This window comes from Cololabis saira, chromosome 17 (genome assembly GCF_033807715.1).
Source record: "Cololabis saira isolate AMF1-May2022 chromosome 17, fColSai1.1, whole genome shotgun sequence".
Classification (NCBI taxonomy): Eukaryota; Metazoa; Chordata; class Actinopteri; order Beloniformes; family Belonidae; genus Cololabis; species Cololabis saira.
Window position 1 is genome coordinate 24,975,454 of NC_084603.1, and position 21,685 is coordinate 24,997,138.

At 38.1% G+C, this 21,685-nt stretch overlaps 1 protein-coding gene across 4 annotated transcripts in view; it reads right to left on the reverse strand.

Annotated features, from left to right (window-relative positions):
- Positions 1–21,685, reverse strand: part of ryr2b (ryanodine receptor 2b (cardiac)) — a 74,127-nt gene that overhangs the window by 17,973 nt on the left and 34,469 nt on the right. For 2 of the 4 annotated variants that reach the window (XM_061744553.1, XM_061744550.1), the window contains exons 61-95: positions 21,205–21,281; positions 17,864–17,985; positions 17,581–17,630; positions 17,328–17,388; positions 16,802–17,049; positions 16,513–16,594; positions 16,189–16,319; positions 15,805–16,119; positions 15,471–15,708; positions 14,983–15,070; positions 14,007–14,093; positions 13,708–13,869; positions 13,507–13,569; positions 12,149–12,277; positions 11,279–11,391; positions 10,811–10,907; positions 10,135–10,265; positions 9,388–9,436; positions 8,964–9,017; positions 8,698–8,797; positions 8,380–8,459; positions 7,896–7,972; positions 7,610–7,683; positions 7,212–7,292; positions 6,102–6,190; positions 5,761–5,889; positions 5,269–5,373; positions 4,999–5,080; positions 3,092–4,377; positions 2,839–2,900; positions 2,508–2,652; positions 2,273–2,359; positions 1,874–2,071; positions 1,543–1,673; positions 1,261–1,303 (exon numbers count right to left, since the gene is read on the reverse strand). In XM_061744553.1, coding sequence (XP_061600537.1) covers positions 1,261–1,303; positions 1,543–1,673; positions 1,874–2,071; positions 2,273–2,359; positions 2,508–2,652; positions 2,839–2,900; positions 3,092–4,377; positions 4,999–5,080; positions 5,269–5,373; positions 5,761–5,889; positions 6,102–6,190; positions 7,212–7,292; positions 7,610–7,683; positions 7,896–7,972; positions 8,380–8,459; positions 8,698–8,797; positions 8,964–9,017; positions 9,388–9,436; positions 10,135–10,265; positions 10,811–10,907; positions 11,279–11,391; positions 12,149–12,277; positions 13,507–13,569; positions 13,708–13,869; positions 14,007–14,093; positions 14,983–15,070; positions 15,471–15,708; positions 15,805–16,119; positions 16,189–16,319; positions 16,513–16,594; positions 16,802–17,049; positions 17,328–17,388; positions 17,581–17,630; positions 17,864–17,985; positions 21,205–21,281 — 5,066 coding nt within the window. Of the gene's footprint in view, positions 1–1,260; positions 1,304–1,542; positions 1,674–1,873; positions 2,072–2,272; positions 2,360–2,507; positions 2,653–2,838; positions 2,901–3,091; positions 4,378–4,998; positions 5,081–5,268; positions 5,374–5,760; positions 5,890–6,101; positions 6,191–7,211; positions 7,293–7,609; positions 7,684–7,895; positions 7,973–8,379; positions 8,460–8,697; positions 8,798–8,963; positions 9,018–9,387; positions 9,437–10,134; positions 10,266–10,810; positions 10,908–11,278; positions 11,392–12,148; positions 12,278–13,506; positions 13,570–13,707; positions 13,870–14,006; positions 14,094–14,982; positions 15,071–15,470; positions 15,709–15,804; positions 16,123–16,188; positions 16,320–16,512; positions 16,595–16,801; positions 17,050–17,327; positions 17,389–17,580; positions 17,631–17,863; positions 17,986–21,204; positions 21,282–21,685 lie in introns of all 4 variants that reach the window. The other 2 variants (XM_061744551.1, XM_061744549.1) reach the window with 1 other exon arrangement.

Here is a 21,685-nt window from a genome sequence, read left to right on the forward strand (position 1 = left end):
CCTGTCACTCCATTTCCATATCACCACCACCTGGTCTGCTTACATCCACCTTCGAAACATAAACCGACTCCGCCCCTCCCTCACTTTCCACACTGTCTCCATCCTTGTCCACTGTCTTGCCACCTCCTGCATCGATTATTACAACTCTCCCCTCTTTGGTCTCCCACAAAACTTCCCCCACAAGCTCCAACTGGTCCATAACTCTGCTGCCGGGATAATAACAAGAATCTCATAATTCCATCACATCACCCCCATCCTGCAGCAGCTCCACTAGCTCCCTGTCTACCAAGGAATCAATTACAAACTCCTCCTGTTCATCTTTAAGGCCATTCATTACCTCACCCCAGCTATCTGTCTGACGTCCTCCAGACTGACACTCCAGCCCGCTCCCTCAGGTCCTCCTTCTCCATCTACCTCACTGTTTCCTCTGCCCGCCTCAGCAACATGGGAGCAGAGCATTTATCCGCTCTGCTCCCAAACTCTGGAACTCTTTATCGGACATCAGAAATATTGCCTCTCTTCCAATCTTCAAATTCAGACTCAAGACTCACCTTTTTAAGGTCGCCTACTCACTTTACGTCCAACTACACTGTCCTTCATTTCTTTTTCTGTATGCTGATTTTATCCATTGTTATTGTATCTCTTTGTTGGACAGTGTCCTTGGGTTTTATGTAAGGCGCTAATAAATAAATTGTATTATTATCATGCAAGCTGACAAACAACATAACTTGATTTCTATTAACTAAGATTTGGAATCATGTTTTAAATGTCTGTATTTATACAGAACTGGTAAAATATAGTCCTGTTTTACTGTGTAACAATGACAGATTTATTAACGCAGACCTTCATTTATGGCATTATCCTACAATATAAACAATATTTCTAAAAAAAAAAAAAAAAAAGCCGATTAATGTGACTGGCTAAGTAAGTTTTCGTTTTTTGCACATTTTTGCAGACTTTGAAGACTACATGCCGGTTCCTGGAAAGAACAAAGGGTCAACGTATCATTTAAAACAGTTAATAACCTCACCCCCACCTTAACACAACTAGGAATCTAATTGAGGAGGCTAAAAGTGTTAAAAGTCTCTCCTGAGACAGTAAAATCATACTGGTACTTGACAAGGGAATAATTACACCTGCCATTAACTGGTTCATTAAACTGCAGTTAGTTCCTTTATGCACTGTCACTATGTGAAGTATGCACACGCTTGGTATCATTTTCTGTGCAGGATACAGGCAGCAGTCCATGGAAGGACTTACCTTCCTCTTGACAAATTTATCCCAGTAATTGCTTGGAAATGATCTAAAAAAAGATATAAAATATTACTAAAAACATGCACGTGGAAAATATTTAACCAATCACCTGGAAAGCCAACTGAAACATCACTCTTTGAAACTTTTTTCTAGTAACAGCTTAAATTGTTACATAAATATTAATGTTTGCAGCTGTAGGCTTTTCAAATTTCAAGTACAAATCAGGTTTCAATATTAACAAGATAACAGATATAAGTATGATATTAGATTATGGATCAATGAGCATACAGTGTATTAATGACCAGTCGATCCCATTGCCCTTTGATGTCTTCTTCAGGAGGCTGCTCTGTCACATACAGCCCATCAAACTCCAACCTTCTTGCCACCTCCTTCTCCCGTTTAAAGATTAGTAATGGTACCTTTGAATCAAATAAAAAAGAGTAATATATTGCGTCCAGCTAAAAAAAAACAGGGAGTTCTTTGAAAATGTTTAGAATTGTGCAATAATCAGTAAATATTTCATATTGTCATCTAACTGGGTTGGAGAGAAACTGACTTGTAAACGTGAAATCAGTTCATTGCCCATACAGAAGTAAATTATGGAAGTAACATGCTGTACCTTTAGGCGGTAGTAACCGATAATGCAACAGAAGGAGATGACGGTGTGGGCAATCGCAAGTAATCGAAGAGCGGGCTTCATGTATCCGCTGCTCTCTTCCAGCACAAAACAAACTCTGCCTCCGCTGTTTTCCTTAGCCAAGTCCAGTTCTTCCCTATAAGCTGATGTGGTCACTACCTCCTCATCCTTGGATGCAACCTGGGACCAATGAGCAGCAAGAGGAGCTATTGAATAGTTTAGTTTGGTCATATTGATGATGTTTCAGACAACATTTCAAAATATAAAAAAACAAACAAACCGCAATGTTCAATTTTGATGTGAAATAAATATTTTAAAAGTCAAAACATTTCTGAAAATGTTACATGTAAGTGAGAAGCAGTCTCACAGAGGGCGGTTTACCTTGTAGAAGAGAAGAATAAAATTGATCGCAAAGGCAACAAACAGAGCCAGCAAGCGCATGTTGTAAAAATTCCTCGCAAAGTTGTTCTAGGAAGAAAAAAAACAGTCAGGTGTTTTCTGCCTTTACATGTGTATCTGTTTGCAAGGAAATTAAAGTGCATTTAAGTAAGCATCCATATCTCTGTTTTGTGTAAGCTTGAATGCAAGCACACGTGAACATCTACTCGCAAGCTACCATCAGACTCTTGTTATTTGAGCTTATCTTCTCCCAAAGGGCAGAATGTTGGTTCTGTGGTTCCTTCGGCCTAGTAGTCCTCTGCTTGGTTCCCCAGTTTGCCTCCGCTTTCAGGTTGATGGTTTTTGTCTCAGAATTCTTCCTTCTGCAACCAATCAAAAGTGCTGGTCAACAACCTTGATTTTGGTTGCTTATAAGTCAAGGTGCCCGTAACATAGTACGTATTTTCCTAAACTATTTCCAACTAAGCTCTAGTTTCCAAGGTTTTTTTTTTTTTTAAACAATCTGATTTTGTATAAAAATCTTTTTATGAAGGAAGCAAGAAACTCACTCAATGCTTTCCAATTCAGGTATTTTCTTATCTCCATTTGTTTCCTCTGTGTCCACGGTATCCTTAAATTGATATTAAAAAACAATTGAAAATTATAATTATTTATGGTACAATAGCTTGTGCTATTATTAAAATAATAGCACAAGCATATACTGTAGCAACAGAAGAAACCAAAACACAGAAGGAAAAAAAAGTCTTTGTAAGCGCCATGTGCAGAAATGATTAGCTAAAAAAAAAGAAAGACAATTCATACCACACTCTCAGGAATATCAGCAGTGACACTTGGTCTGGAGGTTGTGCTGAACAGGTCAGTCAGACTGGCAGTGAAGTCTTTCCCTACAAGACGGTATTGGTCCCCATCCTTCTTCAATTTGAAGCCAAATATGTCTGAGAGTGCATCCACCTGTCTGGGGGAGGTCGCAGCAGATATCTGCCCAATCTCTCTCAATTCTGAAGGGGACAAGAAACTGGCCGAGTACTTCCGGAGTTGATCCACACCACCTGGCACGTCCATGACTTCATCGAGAGTTGGTTCAAGGATACCACCGAGCAAATCCGACATCTTCATCCTTTTAGCTCCGTCTATGAGCCCACTATTGACAAAGGCTAGGTACAGCACATATAAGATGCTGCGAATGACAGCACAAATGCACTGGACCTGAACCATGCAAACCAATCTGAGGAATAGAACAACTGCCATGAGGATGTCTTTCAGAGTCATCTTCATCAGTGTCCTCAGGTTTTTCACAGACAGTAGGGATGACAGCAACAGCCACCACTGGCATATGAAAAACATCTCCTTCATCTCCAGGGTCACATCTTTGCTGTTACCGTCTTCCTCCTCCTTTGTTTCAGTACACCTCTCATCGGGGTTTGAGCCAGATATCTGGGCTGCAAGCTGCATCTCAAAGACGGTGTCCTCACAGAAATTGACAAACATCTCCATTTTCTCCTTCTCTCCCCCCTTATTAACCACATCGAAAATGAACTGCCTTTTGGACTCTTTGACCTGTGGTTTCTCCCACTGCGTTCGACTATATTCACTGATTTCGAAGTAGACGCGCTCAAAGCGCTTCCCACTGCCAAGGATCTCGATGCGTCCAAGACAGGGCTGAAAGTAAGTCAAGACACATTCTGCCAGCTCCAAGAATGTAGTCAGTCTAGGATCTTTGGGCATGTGTTCGGACAAATTGGTGAGAAGCACTGTGATGCTGAAACCAATGTCTTTAGCTGGTTCGTAGAAACGATCTACGAAGGCCTCATAGTCCACAATTTCACTATCCTTGGTCTCCATGCAGGAGAGCAAGAAGTATATCTCGGATTGGGAGAAACACTTGCTGTTTTCCATGGCTTTGTGGAAATCCTTTCTGCAGATGCTGCCCCTGCAGTCAGGGTCATACTCTCTGAAGGCATCTGACGAGGTAAGAGCTTTAAGTTTGAGAAACATGTTGAAAAACTTGAGAATCATCTCCACATTTCCAGATGACTCCACCAGCATATCCACCATCTGCTTCCCAATCGTTCCATTGATCACATTGCCTGTAGGAAGAGGATAATCTGTAATTAACAAATGATGACTTATCATGGACATAAAACTAATGGACAGTAAAGCAATATCAGAACTGAAAGTAACATATAATCACTCTTATATATATTCTTTTTGATTTTGATGCAAGCTAGTGATCACTGTCAAAATAATTACATAGTACTGAATAATTAGTAGATAGTCCTTGGTCCATCTTTAGCTGTTTTGAAACATGACTGATTTATTTATCAGTAGTTTTTTTTGTTTTGTTTTTTTTGAGCATCCCTGACAATTTTCCCCTGACAATGTTGCTGTTTGGTTTGTTTTAATCATGACTTTTCTGCTTTATTAGAGAATTAAATGATCAAAGGACTCCTATTCTTTTCCTGAGTAATTTACTTCTTATGTTTTTCAGTTTCTAATATAGTTTGTAGGTGATGTTAGATTTAACTGGAGTGTTTACAATGCACCCACAATCAGCTTTATTCTGCTCGTAACATGGATTATAGAGGTTTCAAAACAGAAACAGCCAAAAACCAAAGGCTTGCTTCACTGTGCTCAATCCTGCCATTTATACATACAGGCTAGGAAACTATCCCATTATCTTAACTCAGAAAATAACAGCAGTTATTTACCTTCTAACATTGAAAGCAGAAACACAACCATGTCCTTCTGTAAATCCATGAGCTCTTTCAGAAGTTCAGTCTGCCTCGAGTCCTGTAAATCAACAAAAGTGTTTACAGATGTGTTCATAAAAAGTGTACGCCTCACTTCATACATTGTTGATATTTAGTAGGTACATTACTTAAGGTATGTTTCACATTAAGCTTTCTATCAGACTAAAATTAACAGTTGAGGTAGAAACCCTTCATCAAACCTTCACTGACAGTTTTCATCCGTCATACCTGCGAGAGTTTCATCTGCAGGTGAGCAAAGACATGGAGGAAGCCCACAACAGCATCCCAAAGACGACTGTGTGCCAAACTCTGCTGATTCCCAGTACATGGACCCTGTATGAATACAATGTAAGTATTAATGAAAATACTGATTATGGATGCCATAGAAAACAGTATCTATTAAATAACACCACCAGATAATTATTTAATTATTCAGAAATCCCATCTGCCACACGGTAACAATCTCAAATGTTGAAATAAAAGACCCATCTTCAGCAACAAGAATACTGGAGTCAACTGAAGCTGGCAGAGCCCGCATTTCCACAATACTGAGACAGTGTTTAATTTATAGTAAGTCATACAACTTATTCTGTTTACCGCAGCTTGTGTAAAAGTAACCATTTATCTATACACAACCATTGACTACATCTCTACACCTTTACTATTCAAAGTCACATCGTTACTTCATGACTGGTGTAAATCCTCACTGGGCTGACTGACCTGTATGTACTCAGTGAGCGTATTGAAGACCTGCTTAGCTACTTCGATGGCCTTGGAGAAGTTGTGTTGACCCTGTGCATCAACTACATCTTTCCCCGAATAGTACCAGTAGAAGTCACTGATCGACTCCTTTAGTGTGGCACACAAAAAAGGGTTTGTGATTCATGAGCATAAATAAACTTTTTTAACAATAAAAATGAACTTGAAAGTCTGTTTAACGTAGCCAAAAAAATAATCACTGTGATAACCAAAGTAAGTGATAACCAAAGCACTGTACCAATATTTTCAAGATTTACATTTAATCTGTTATCACAATGAAAAACCAATTGCTGCTGGCTTACCTGTACCCTTAATAAATAGTCCACACTTGATATGATGATGTTGACGGTGGTGTTGTTCCCAGTTTGTGTTCTTAAATAGTCCTGGAATTCTAATACAAAGTATGAGGATACAGGTCAAAACTACGTAATAAGTAATACTTCAAGACTAACAGAAGTATAACTAGACTAACAAACATATAATAGAAATGTCTAATGAACTATTGAATAAACATAGGCTAACACATTTCTGAAATGTATCTCAGTCACATGAACATATTGCCCTGTGCGAGTTGCAGCGCCCTCTACGGACAAAACTTTACAAAGTTTGTTGTTCTGCCAAAGACTTGTGTAGTAACTGTCACTTACATGCTTTGCCAATTTTAAATCACTACATCACAAGATAAAGCCCAAACAGTAGGGATGCTGCGATCCGATCCGCGGATCGAAAATATGCTGCGATCCAGCCAAAAAACATGGATCGGATCGGATCGCAGTTCAGGGGAAAACTGCGATTCTAGCACTGCGATACTAGCACTCCATTCCAAAAGTCCGCCCCAGCTTTTCCATCCAGCACCTGCTTCTCACACGCGAGGAAGAAAGGAGAGGGGAGGGGGAGCATAAAGGCTGATTTATGGTTCCGCGTTACACCAACGCAGAGCCTACGCCGTAGGGTACGCGGCGACGCGCACGTACGCGGTACACTACGGCGTAAGCTCTGTAGACTAATTTCTGTAGACGGACTGTGTCAAGTCTCGGGAAAATTCAATAATGGTCCTGATGCTGGTTCATTTTAGTAACTTTCAAGTAACTTTCCGGTTTTTACACATGTTTAGACATTTTTTAAGACAGAAACAGTTTAAACATGCAGTTCTGATCTGAGAGCTTGCAAGGAATCAGAGGAATAATTAACTTTTGAAGTAGCATTGATGTTTATGGCGATATGAGATAAAAATGCAAATAAAATGCAAATTAAAATACTTAGTTTTTGGTGCCCAACCAACTTTATGGCATGATAACAATAATAATAGCAATAATGATGATAATAATAATAATAATAATAATAATAATAATAATAATAATAATAATAATAATAATAATAATAATAATAATAATAATGTAAATAGAAACAACCTGTGTTGTGTCCTTCACAGAGCAGCTGCAGGAAACGGAAAAGGTCACAAATTATGTCTTTGTCTGGCATCACTTTGTCTCCTGGGAAGATGATGGGCAGATACAGGTGACAAATGAAACAATAAAGTGATAAAATTGAAGTAATATTACATGAATGTGAAGATGGAAGAAGACTGTGGAAAGATGTACTGTACAAGAACAGAAAACCAGGTCATTACAGAGTAAGATGTAGATATAATTGAAATCAAGGATTAAAAAAAAAGAAAAAAAAAAAGGTAATTCTGACTTTAGAGTCAAACTCTGTTCAAAGCCAGGGATCTTTCAGCTGGCTGCTCTGCTACAGTGTGACATGGATTAACAGTAATGGATTTTTTTTTCCCTCTATTTGAATACATTACCTGAGCTCTCGTCCGTGGCCATGCCTAATCCCTCTGCTTTGTTCTGCCTCTCAAATGCATTTAGATCTAAAACACTGGATGACAGAAAAGCATGTACAGTATGCACGTGCACACACACACACACACACACACACACACACACACACACACACACACACACACACACACACACACACACACACACACACACACACACACAAAAGTAAAGCCTTTTTGCTCTAACATTTTTTGTTTTATAAATCAAATATCTACATCGAGCCAGCCAACCTTTGTCTCGGCCACTCACCTACATGACTGCATGAGTTGAGCCGTGCTCTGAAAGAAGCCAACATCCCGCTTCTCCTTTAGATAATCCAGCATTTTCTGTCAGGCACAATCATACAAGACAAGGTTTGATTAATGGTGGACAAGCTCATTTGAAAAAATGACAAGCTGACAAGCATTATGACAAACTTTGCGGGAGTCTCTATGTCAAAGTTAAGGGTTCAGTAAGAAAGAAACATGCAGATTTTAAGACGTGAGCTTAAACTTTCAGTTTATGGCTGGCTCTTACTCATGAGTGATGAGTGGCTACAGAAAATGGACAACAAGGGTCAAAACAATAGCCAGTGTTGAGAAGTGGGATCTCACAGAGTCAGGGCTCTGTTTATTTGTTCATATAAAAAATAAAAGAATGTGACCAATGAAAGAGGTAGGACATATTTAAACCTACTACAGAGATCAGAAGAACAAAAAATCTCCAGTTAGACCAAAGCATCGCATTACATTACCTGTTGGACTGTGGGATTCCCTCCATTGAGAATAGCAATACCTAATTTCAGAGTAGGGGCTATCATGGAGTCCATGGTACCTGAAATTGTCAAAATAGGAATGGTATTGACTCAAAACAAGGACAGAGCTCAATTCACATTTGTAGGAAAGATTAACGTTGATCAAACAAAATTCTTCAGCTCAGTATAGGAAAGTGAAAAGGAACAATACAGAAAACCATCTTTTCAGTCACTGAATTTCAAAAGGAAGGGTCTGGCTTCCTTAATCTGAAGCAGCTTTGTTAATTTGTCATAATATCTGTAATTTACTGCAGTTACCTTTGCAGGCGCTAATGGTTTGCAGGACCATTTCAGAGGCTCCACGACAATGCAACCTGGCCTGCTGATACACCAGCTTCTGCTTCTCCATCTCCTTCTCCTGAGCCACATCACATGTCATTTTAACCCAGTTTAAACTATTAAATGTTATCAGAAAAAAGATACAATTTTAAAAACATATACAATTTGGATTTGAAAAATTTGAAGTAAAAATACTAAACAGAATAACAAACATTCAGTTTGATATTGTGAGTAGATTTACTCACTTCAAAGCTTTTTGACTCCTGCTCTTCGTCATCCTCACCCTCTCTGCAGCAGCTCTGGAAAACCAAATATAAATTTCAAGGTGATGATGTAAAAGTGTGGGAAATAAAATGAGGTCAGGAATAAAACAAACACACAATATTAGTATGAGAGAAATAAGCTTGTTAAGACCTGATGCAACATTTTATCTATGTGCATGTTTGAAGGAATTAAAAGATACACAACTATTTATTTAATTCTTGTGTCCCCTTTAATGTGCTTAGGATAAAATTATTTTATTAAAACAGTATTTTTGAATAATTTCTTAACTATGCAATGGGGCAGTATCATAATTTAACCCTTCAAAAGAGTTGTGTAATTCTGTAAATGATTAAGTAAATACTGTATTTTAATCTTAGTAATGAGATCTTCTTCATGTGCTATTACCTTTGCCATAATAGCAGCATAGGACTCGAAGAGGGTGTCATTTCCACGCCTATTGTGAACAATAAAAACAAAAGAGGCAATATTAGTGTATGTTTGAATATGGTGCATATGGTGAATAAGTGCAACATTAGGGAGATCACATACAACACTCTTGATATCACTGCTGAAGACAGCAACATATGAAAACACCCTAAATACTGTGTGCATAAAAGATGTGGAGCTGAACATGTTCATTATCTTGAAATGTGTCTGATTTGATCTGTAATGATGGTACAAGAAATGGTATGAGATATGCCACAGAGTCATTGCATATTCCCCTAAGAGGACAATAAACTCTTGATGTAAATGATAAACCACACCATTCATGAATATAAAAAAAAAGTTGAAGCAATAATCTAAGATTTACAACAAGCAGCAAGATTTTTATATTACTGATATGCACACGCTATTTAATTAAGAAATACGAAACTTGCATTTGTGTTACTACCTACCATTTCAAACGAACTACTCTGGGAGAAAAATAAATATTACTACCAGAAAACATTTCTGCAGGACCTTGAAAGACCTGGAACATATTGAAGATTTCAAGCTTCCAGAGAAAAATGGATTTATAAAAAGGTTTATAACGATAAAGAAAAAATAATCCCACTCCTGGCCAATTTTGTAGTTTCCTCAGGATGAATTTGATCAGTAATAAAAGCAGAATGGAGTTTTTGCGGCATGTTATATTGTGTAGTGAACACACACCTGCTTTCCGTCAGGGCGCTTCGACTGAAAAGCGTAATGAGTTGTAGGAGCGGATCGATTGATTTGGCTCCATCTTCCACATCCTTCATTTCTCTTTTGTCACCTTCACAAAGTGTCATCACTCCCTGCTTCTGCAGTCCAGAGAGATGGCAAAGCATTTAATATGTGGCCTTAAATGATATCACACACTGGTCATCCAGAGTCATCTGACAGACAAAAGTTCCCATAAACCATTGCAAAAACCAAACATAATCCCAATTATAAACCGCATTATCATATTTATCGGAATAGTTAAGGTTTAGAACTTTAGCTACTGCAGCATTACTTTAAAAAGATTGATGTGTTATTGTCTTTTAAAAAAATTACATTTTAGAAGCATGCGGTATGTCAAATTGTATCTGTCAGCGTGATTAAATGCACCAGAAACTAATCTTCTGCTAAATTTCCAAATTAAAGAAAAAAAATGGCTTGACTGGATTTTATATGCAACCCTACTAAATATAGTTTTAAATTATAACTGGGAGCCGAAGTGTGGGAAAGAAATTGTGTCCCCTACCTATCAAACTGTCTCAGTTCACCTATCTTACCTTCAAAATATAGACCTGTTATACTCTTATATGTTGGACTACTATTTTTAACTCAATCTGATGACTACAGCCTTCCTTTTCCAACTCACAGCTAAATCCTCCACAAGCATCTCCTCAAAGCTGCGGTCTTCAGTTGATATCCAGGATTTATTGTACCCTTGGAGGAAGAGGTTGACAGCTCGATGCCTGAGGCAAAAGTGGAGAGGGTGAAGAATTGTGAGTAGAAATAAAAGCTGAAAACAAAAGGAGGGTGCATAGTACAAAATGATTTCATGGCAGAAGAATTTTCCCAATTTTCATGATAATCCATCACTACTTGTCCATCTCGGGCTCAAGGGTAATAGTTGCCAGAATCATCACAGTCTTTGGGTGCAAGAGGATCATGACAACGGTACATCAGGGGACAGATATATGAACAATGTATACAGACAAAAGCAAAATGTAAGACTTTTACATTTTACATGTGCTAATAATTACAAAGAATGTGTGCTAAGAATGTGAATTATAACTTGAACTATGTGTACTTTAAGGTGTGAAGCTCCAGGTTTTTTTTTTACCTTGGTAAGTTGTAAAGGGGAGTCATCCTCAGGCTGGCGACCACGGCGCGTTTCCTCTGTTTGGATAAGACCTTGAGCCATGCAGGCTTTTTACTTCTCTGTGGGTGTTCCACCTAAAAACCAACAGACATCTAAAGTGCATAAAACTTTACTAACCTAATATACTTTAGTACATTTTAGGCTGAAAGACAATCTGATATAACCCACTACCAATTGCAAACCAACATAGTATTAATAATAACAATAAATATGCAAATGCCAGCGTGATAAGGGTGAGGCTATATACCACCTGTATATAAAAAGCCTTTGAGCAAAACACAGGAGACAGAACATTTACTTAGCCATCTACTTCCAGAATCTAAGAATGTGTAAACAGCGTTAGCAAATATAGGTTGAGAAACAGCAGCTGGGAAATTATTTTGATAACATACATATAATGTGTTGTCATGTGCTCGGTCTGGAATTGCTTTTGCCAACTAGACATGTGTTGCTACTTTCTCTTTGCCAGTGCTTTTGAACATCAAGGCCTTAAAGCCTGAAAAAACAGACGAGATGTGAGGTTTCGTTGGGCTGTTCCAATGACAGTTCTTAAAAACAATCAAAACTAAATTAAACAGAAGAGCGCCGCAACAAATTTGATTGCAAGATAATTAATCTTGGCAGAGCCGAATGAGAGAGCTGGCTCTGCGGCGCTAGCTGCCGCCTGCACTTCACTTCACTGAGCAAACATAATTCTCTGCACAGAGTCTAATGACTGAGGAGGACAAGTGCACCCGGTGTCACTGTGTTTCCAAATGCCAAGAAGATAAAGGACGAATGCTTCCCTGAGAGTCATATTCATATATTTTTTAATAGAATGGAGAAGCTCACCTGATCCAGGTAATAAAGAACTCGAGCTATTTCCAGAATCCTGTCCACAGTTCTTTGTACGTCAGTGACGGCTGCCTGCTGTGTCTGGTGCTCTGCATGAAAGACCCCCTGCCCGATGGGGTTTGACGCCTGTGAGACACAGAGCAACAATACGTTGTTTTTTGTATTTATTTATTTATTTGCCTTTGTTTCTAAGCTACTTGCATTTTAACCAATCAATGAAAATGTTTTTGGGGATCTGTTGAAAGGTCTTGGCTGTCCACTCTAATTAAGAAGAGAGAATTTGTGTGGAAATTTATGTGGAAACACAAACAAATAAATATAAAAGCTAGATGGATTTTCTGAACATCTTTCAATTTTCTGAATATAAGATAAAATAAAAAATACAGACCTAATGGTCACCAGCTAAGAGCAGAAAACATAGTTTTCAAAGTTTTCATCCATGAAAGAATGAGCTGCATAAAAAGTTTAACTAATTATAAAAGCAGAACTTTTAATCACTAATGAATTATGATCTCATACACTATGAATATACATACTTGTCACTCGCTTAGGCAAGTGGAAACAATGCCTGCATATTTTGAACAGTGAGTGTCATGTTTATGTCTCTGCTGAACAATGAGTCATTGAATTTGATAATTAAAATGACAGCTTTGAATTCTAAAGCAATCTCAGGTGAAATTTACCTGAAGAACTCATCTTTACAAAATGCATTTATTTTATCGAGGCTCATTAGTCTTGGTTTATGCACAGCTGATACAGCCAATCCATCAGGTTGAAGTCTTAACTTTGACTGAATCCCTGCAAAAACCAGAGAAACATACTCTTGTAGATTTGCGAGTGTGCTCTGCATATCTGCCCTGCCTATGACCTCTGAAATCATGACATCATTTCAGCCAAGCCTCTGGTCACTGGTTAGGACACACCTGACTGTTTGTGACAAGCAAACGGTCCAGATGTGGGTTTACTGAGGTGTTCATACTGTGCTGCACTTTGGGTTGAATTTCCTTCAGTAAACAACATGTTGTGAGTCGTTTTTCATCTGAGGTTTTATCCACCTGATTTTAGGACCTAAACCAGCTGACTTTTTTTATCTTTTCTATGCCATGACTCATAAAACAGGACAGTTAACGGAAGGTGTCGTTTTCTAACTTATCAATACATGTCAGTAAACTAGAAACTAAAATCGTTTCGACTTGTCATGTACAGTATTTCACGATGCTTATCAAATATTTTTGTGCTAAATGAAAAAAATAAACCCTTAATCTATTGAATACAAGGTATATTTTATTTAATGTGATAACAGAAGGTTATTACACAAATAAAAAATAAAGTTAAAATGTAGTTACAGCCATTACCTGTGTCTGAAAATGTAAAAGGCCACTCAAAATGTGCTCCCTGATGTCATCTTCGTTGTTTTTCTATGGAGAGCAATCATTGTTTATGTTAAATACACAACATACTTTTCATGTAAAATGAGTATTTGCATTATTTTGTGCAACATCAAACAGTGTGAACTCTGAAAAAGGACAATTGTTAATATTATCCACATAACTGACCTGAGAAAAGCTATTTTTAGCGAGCATGATGAAGGTTTGGTCTCTCAGAAAACAAGCCCTGAGTCCTACAGGGACCAGCCTCTTCATGGAGGCCACAATAAGAGAGGTGTGTGTAGAATAAAGATCTCCCTTCTTCTTCATCCTCCTCTTCTCACTGTTGAACTGAGTACCAAGAAGGATTGAAGATATGTTTGTGTAATTTCCACACAGTTGCTACAAGTGTCTGAACTACACGGAGATTCAATTCTCATGCAAAAGTCTATGATTGTCCATATGTTCAAACTATAATTTGAGCTGACCTTTAACACTTCCTCGCTGGAGATCAAGAAATGCAAGTTGTTGATTTCATTTTGGACAACGTAATTCTGTTCCTCCCATTTGAAATGCTGTTTAAAAAGTAAAAAAAAAAAGAAACAGGTGAAGGCGATGTGCTTAAGCGGGGCACACACATAAGGATTTTTTTTTTGTTTTTACATCTGAGATTTTTTCTCTGTACATGACGCAGTGTGTCGTGTGCTCCAATAATCTCAGCACAACACACACACACACACACACACACACACACACACACACACACACACACACACACATACACACAACAATTCTGTCTTACAGCGGGTCAACAATCTCGTTCTCCGAAATCATGCATTAACGAATGTGATTTAACATTCAAAACAACCGGAAAACACAACACGATGGAAGGAGACATACAAGACAAGGTGGTGGTCTCGGGACTTTTGTGTTAGGAAAAATCCCGAAATAAATTAAAAAAAAAGGAAAGACTATGGAAAAAATCCTGGAGACGGCATGAACACAGACTTTATAGTTTACGGAGTGAGCTCGAATTCAAATTTGCTTTTATCAGGGACCATTAGCCTAAAACAAATGTGGTAACATCAAGAAAGACATTGTGCACATTCAGTTGTGTTAATGCCGTTCATTCGTATTATGTTAACAGATAACTGGCACATTCCACGTTACAATTGTTGTCGGCTGTCCCCACACATGAAAAAAATGTTGTTGTATCAATTTAACAAGTTTAATACTTGCGATTGGCGATCCCGACCCGTTTCGGAGCCGATTATTGGGACAAATTCACTCTTTACGCACCGACTTAAGATAATCGTTAGTTGGGAGGAAGGGGAAAATCGGACAAAAAAAGCCTGATGACCTTTATGTGTGTACCCAGCTTTACATACAACTATGTTTACTTGTATATTTCTGATGTTACTGGGGAAAATTAAAAAAAGATTTTTTTAAAAATGCCATTCTCACATGAGATTTGGCCCAGAAAATAAAGACCTCTGCCACCATACTGAACAGCTGCTCAGCCTCAGGGATTGGCTCTTTCAGCCATCTGGCTCTGAAAGACAACAAAATTAAACATATTAACATCACAGAACTTGTTCCAGTAAAGCTGAGCCCAGCCTACAACAATGACTGATACAACCACTTAACTTCATGTCTGCATAAATGTATTTATTTTCTTCCTTTTGTTTTACTATTAGTGTAATTTCCACTTGCAAACAGATTACACTTCTATAATCTTTTTTTAATGTGTTTCAATATCAACAAAAATCAATATGAAAAATAGACTGTTCTATAAGGTTTCTTTAGAAACCAGATGAACTGCTGGAAACTATAAAGCACCCTTATAGTAAAGACAAGTTTCACTTCCCACTCACTCCAAATGTGCTTTAATTTACTCCTTCTGACCTCAGAGACTAATCTTCCTACTTAAAGACATTTAGTTAATGACTTACCGATTACAATCCACAAATTGGATGAGAAGGGGATAGAAGGCATAGAGGTCTCTGACGAGCACTGTGTACTTCTCCTGTATCTGCAACTCTGCTTCAGAAGTACAACAGCCCTCAGCTTTTATCTTCTCCTCCTCTAAAAGAACACATTCTGTTCTCTTCCTCAGCTTCTCCATCAGCGGCAGGAAGTGGCTCTTCAAAAGCTCAGGGGGGGCTTTGCATATGATTGGCTGAGAAAAAACTGTGATATCAATGACAGCTGTTAATAGCGTCTCTAATTTTAAATAAGGGAAATATAGCCACACAAAAGACAAAGAAATGTACATGATCCCAGTACCTGCAAGCTGTTTCATCCAGTGCCCCTGGTCAGCACCCACATGGTTGTGGATGATTCGGAGGATGTAGCCAAGTAGGTCACTGGCATGCTGAGCAATGACAGAGGTAAAGGCCGGACTATCTTGCTGGCCTTCTGGGCCCCACTTCCACCAGTGGGAAATGTAGCTGCACAACATGGGCAAAGTGACCTCTGCAACATGGATGTATTGAGTTTGCTGGGCTCCAGCACCTGCCAATTCTTCCACTTCCTCCAATGCTTGTCCCAAAGAAGGCAGTAGGGGACACATGTTCCCAACATGATCTGGCAGTCCATGATCTACTGGAAGAGACAGCTGATTGACACTGCCCAGGATTTGACAGACAATCTAGAAAACAACAGTTTTACCTCCTATCTCAGCAGCACTCATGGTATTGAAGATGGAATATGGATTGTTTTCATTTAGATCTGGTTCCAGGAAGCATACAGGGAAAGCTTCAGTCAGGGCCGCTAGACATGCGCCCACTGCAGACCCCTGCCTGTGCGGAAATTCAGTGTTAGGATTCCAAGGCTTTTACAACCACAAATGTTATGTATGGGATAGACAAATGTCACAGTGATATTTTACAGTTTCACTTACAACTCAAGGAAACACACTTAAGGGAAAAGAAAATAATAACAGACAATACTAGCATGAGCACGTTCTCGGACATTACACAATTCAAACATTACCCCTCCACATAGATGCTGCTACTGGTTCCAAGAGAGTAGAGGATGTTCAAGATCCTGTAACAGGACACCTGAATACCACCAACTGGAAAGACAGGGACATGTTTAAAGCTAAAAAAATATCTAAAGACACTGAACCACACAAGATGCATGGACGATGATTTAGGTTTAGAAAGACTTGTGGAGGGTTTGAGGTCAGCATGCAGAAATAAATAATTGAGAGTACATCTGGCAATTTGTGTGACATGAGAAATTCTTCCATTACCAAGACCAACACGAAGATTACCCTTACCCAAGACATCCATGCCATAGTTTTGATTAGCAAGATGATGGAAGAGGGAAGTGAGGGTGGGTAGGAGAATGGAGGTTGTGTAGTTAAGAACCATGGTCGCTCCTCGAGACAGCTGGCTCCTGCTCTGAGGCACAGAGACCACAGTCTCAGAAAGCTTTTCCACCGTCTTCTCCAAATCAGCTGCAGCGCCTTCAAAAAATGTATGCAGAGCAGTCTGAACAGGCTCTGATGCTGATTTCATTAATGTCCTGGGGAAAAAGACGAAAAGCAAAAAATATATTTTTTAAGAATATTTTGTTAGGTAAAAAACAAAAAAAAAACCTGTTAAAAGTTGATGCATCATGCTTCAGGGGCATTTTTTTCTCTGGGAAAAAAAATTACACTTAATGCACAGAACTTCATCGTTTTATGTGACTGAATTACACCAGACAAATCATCCTCAGAAATGGTGTTGCAACACTGACAAAACTTCTGGCGGAGTGTGAAAAGCAACTTAGGTAGTGTGAGAGTAGTGCCATCTAGTTACCTGGCATCGAGAGCCCGAGTCAGGACGCAGAGGCAACTTGCAACTGATGAGGTATCACTCCCTGAGAAGACAAATGTACACTTATGTCAAACCAATGAGTTTAAATGCACAGATAAAAAAGAAAAAAACACAAGAAGCCATAAAATACACGAAGCACACATACAAATCTAATAACCTTTAATATTTAATTGTGAAAAATCGGACAATGCTCGGACTGATTGTCTAAATAAGCTATAGAAATGTCAACCCTTACCAAAAAGTGAAATCCTGTCTCTTACAAGAGCTGCAAGCTTACAAAAGAGGCTGCAGCAAATAAATGAGAGAAATGGAAAAGTTATTACACAACAAAAGAATAAATAAATCAGAAGACTGGTGGAACAGTATGATGAATGCAGATACAAATTATATATTTTCATCATTTAGCAGAAATAAATGATGTATTCCCAATATTAACACAAGCACAAAGCTTGTAAAAGCATTGCATATGTACAGTGTAAAAATACATGCAATTTTTTTTATTTGGAGGCAACAAATACCATGCAACCATCTCCTTTTCCTTTTTTGAGGCATGGCTTCGATTTTCACTGGAGCCAACAGAAATGGACAGGAAATACAGACGATGGAGTTTCATAAACTGTTCCACAAGTGGAAGGACAACCTGTGGAGTGATGAAGGAATTGTCAACAGTCAGCTTAGATATCCTCAAGTCTTAAATGGATTCTCCCTAAAATTTTCTCTGACAAGTTTCAAAGTTGAATGGAAAAATATATAGGTGACAATAAAATCTCACTATGATACTATCACTTGCGTTATGTCTGTTTGTGCCACTGCTTCACATTCAAAATACTTGCTGAGAGAAACACTTTGTTCTATTTTTCAATGGCTTTACCAATATTTCAAATACACTTTAAAGGAGCATGAGGCAGGATTGAGGCAGAATTTATGAAAAAAATTTGTATACGTTTTAAGTTTTCTAGTAATAATGTCAGATGAAGCGTTCCAAACCAAAAAGAATGAGCCCTCTAGCGTATCTCTCTGTTCCTTGAACAGGCTGTGTGCTGTAGGGTTGCACGGTATACCGGTACCAGTATAGTACCGCGGTACTAGAGTTTTGAAAACGGTACTATACCAGCATTTAAAAACAAACGGTACTTTTATATATTTTTTCTATGCAAACGAATTGGTAAATTGGAGCCTGTCTCTTTAAGCACGGCAAGGTCCGCGAGTGTGACGTAGTTGCAGAAGCAGAGCCGCCTCCCCCTCCCACTCGCATGCGGAGGAGAGAGAAACGAGAAGTCGCGTGTTATTAGACAGACAGAGCGGGTTGAAATAAAATTGAAATAAAAAGAGATGGCAGCTGCAGAAAAGTCCGTACTTTTGGACAAAATGGGGGCCCGAAGTATGGTGTGGAAATATTTCGGGTTCAAACCGAGCGATAAGGGCGAACCACTGAACCAGACGCACCGCAGTGCAAGCGCTGCTACAACGCGTGTCTCGCAAAAGGAGGCAACACTTCAAACTTGTCCAAACGTTTAAAGGACAACCACGCGGACTTCTTCCACGACTTCAGTCAAGAACGACAGCTGATAACTTTGTTCACCAGTTCACTGCACTGTCATGTCAATGAAAGAAGTACAGAGCCTCTCCCAGCCCCGTAGTAAACCTACAGTAGCCTACATACAGAGAGTTAAAACATGTCCATGGTTAATAAATGCAATTTTTAAAATATATAAAAAAAAAAAATTACATTCTTAAAATATTTAAATAAATTCCACACACTAGAATATAACTTTAATATATTTTTTATATTTTAATATTATTTAATGTTTCATATATATTATAAACCATTAAGGCAATGAATTATATTAATTAATATTATATATTAAAACACACTTTTGTAAAACATTCCACTAGCCTACAATATCTAATCCTATCCTAGAGGACTGTCTCAGAAAATTAGAATATTGTGATAAAGTTCTTTATTTTCTGTAATGCAATTAAAAAAACAAAAATGTCATACATTCTGGATTCATTACAAATCAACTGAAATATTGCAAGCCTTTTATTATTTTAATATTGCTGATTATGGTTTACAGTTTAAGATTAAGATTCCCAGAATATTCAAAATTTTTGAGATAGGATATTTGAGTTTTCTTAAGCTGTAAGTCATGATCAGCAATATTAAAATAATAAAAGGCTTGCAATATTTCAGTTGATTTGTAATGAATCCAGAATGTATGACATTTTTGTTTTTGTAATTGCATTACAGAAAATCACAATATTCTAATTTTCTGAGACAGTCCTGTAGATAATAGAATGATCCTCAATTTATTTTTCTAGTTATGCCCAATTAATTTTTCATGTGGCCTATAGTTTCAAAACACAAACCTTTTGAACAATGAGAACAAGTAAAATAAAGCAATGGAATTCAAATTAAAATGACCATGTTAATTAAAATACTGTACCCCCTCCCTCCCCCAATTACAGAAGTCCAGTGCTCCTGGCTCAGAGAGGGTGACACCACCCACTCAGAAGCAGGAGTTTTTGCTGCTACAGTATTTTATTTAACATCGTGACTTTAATTTGAATGGCATTGCTTTATTTTACTTGTTCACACTGTTCTAAAGGTTTGAACATTTTAATATCCCATGCCAATTATTTATTTTATTTATTGTTGTTATTGTTCCCAAAGTCTGCTTTAAAATAAAGGAAAATATTGACATTGAGAGAGTTCCACCTTTTTACAAAAAGTATCGAAAAGTATCGAAAAGTATCGAAATACATATTGGTATCGGTATCGAAACAGAAATTTGGTATCGTGACAACCCTAGTGTGCTGCAAAATGTGCTGCAATTGTGGGGACAAATTTCCCGCGCTGTCCTGCGGATGTGACGTCACATGACGCTGCATGCGCGTTCTCCCCGTTCTCCCGTGCCGGCTTCGCTGTTGGCTGCAGTACCCCCGACGGCCGTCGTGGTGAAGGGTGGTGCTAATGAGGCTAATTTCTTAAAAGGAGCCTCATGCTCCTTTAAGATGTAAAAGTACTCAAAAATGATGTTCATTGCTGCAGTTGGAGCATAGTGTCAGCCGTTTAATCTCTCCAACTCCAGTTGCCAAGAAACCACATACAGTACACTAAACAAGCTTAATGTGCACTGCTAGCCCAAGACTCTTAAAGGGGTAGTTTCTATTTTCTAACACCAACATAAAACCACCAATAACACGTTCAATTACATATTCATGTATCAAATATCCAACAGGCTGAATTATATTATCCCACTACAAAGTCCTTGCTAAACTCAGCGAGATAAAATCCGTTGTGATCGTAACTATGGAGATCAAGAAAAGAACTTGCCAGAGACTGAACACTTGCTGACTGTTTAACCAGACATTACTATTGAACCCAACATTTATGAAGCGCTGGCAATTCACAGACTGAATAATCAGTGGATTTAGACTCCCAGGTGCGAGTGAAAGAAGTGTAGAAATGAGAGGCGTGGCTGTTCACAGTCGTAGCTGACTGGATATGATTCAAGGGGCCTCATCAATGAAAAATAAATCTGGTTCATCGATGGCAGAGCAGTGTGGGAGGCTATAATCTATGTCCTCATGGCAATCGCAACACCTACGTAAAATTGCAAAATGGTTAAATAAATTACACAGCCACAAAGGGTTTTCTCTTATGGGGGTTGCCCATGACAACCATCTAACAAATCTAATTAGAGGGTGTAAATTAAATGAGAAAAAAGACTAATAAGAAGATATAAAAGGGTATCAAAAAATTTAAACGGGTGGAGGCTGATCGATGTCAGAGAAGGTCTTTGTGATAACACGGCAAACCGGCTGGTTGTAGATATGCATTTGAGTTGAGGCAAACCTTTTGAAAGAAAATGATTGGTTGCTGGTCTGGAGCTCTCTCTCCTTTTGAGATCTGTCTTCTGGCTTGTATCACCTCTGCAAAGAAATATACATTAATAAAAGGTCCCATGCTATCTTTCATGATGGACAGAACAAAGAAGAAAATAAATATATGACATACAGGATAAAAGTATAATAAAACTGTTTTGTATGTATGTAATATTTGCCTAAAAAACGGTTAGTTATTGTGACTTCATCTCGTCTGATTACACACAAAAAACCTATACTAGCAGAAACGTGCTTCATGTAAACTTAAGAGGCTGTTTATTAAAATCCAACAAAGAATTACAAACAATGAAGGTATTTTTAAGATAATCAGTATAATCAAAACCATAAAGCATCACAAAAACATAATCACAAGTAAGTCTTATATAGAACAAAAGCTGTTTTGTGTGACTGAATTTCACTCTTATTTTTATTGCATATTTCACATTCAATGG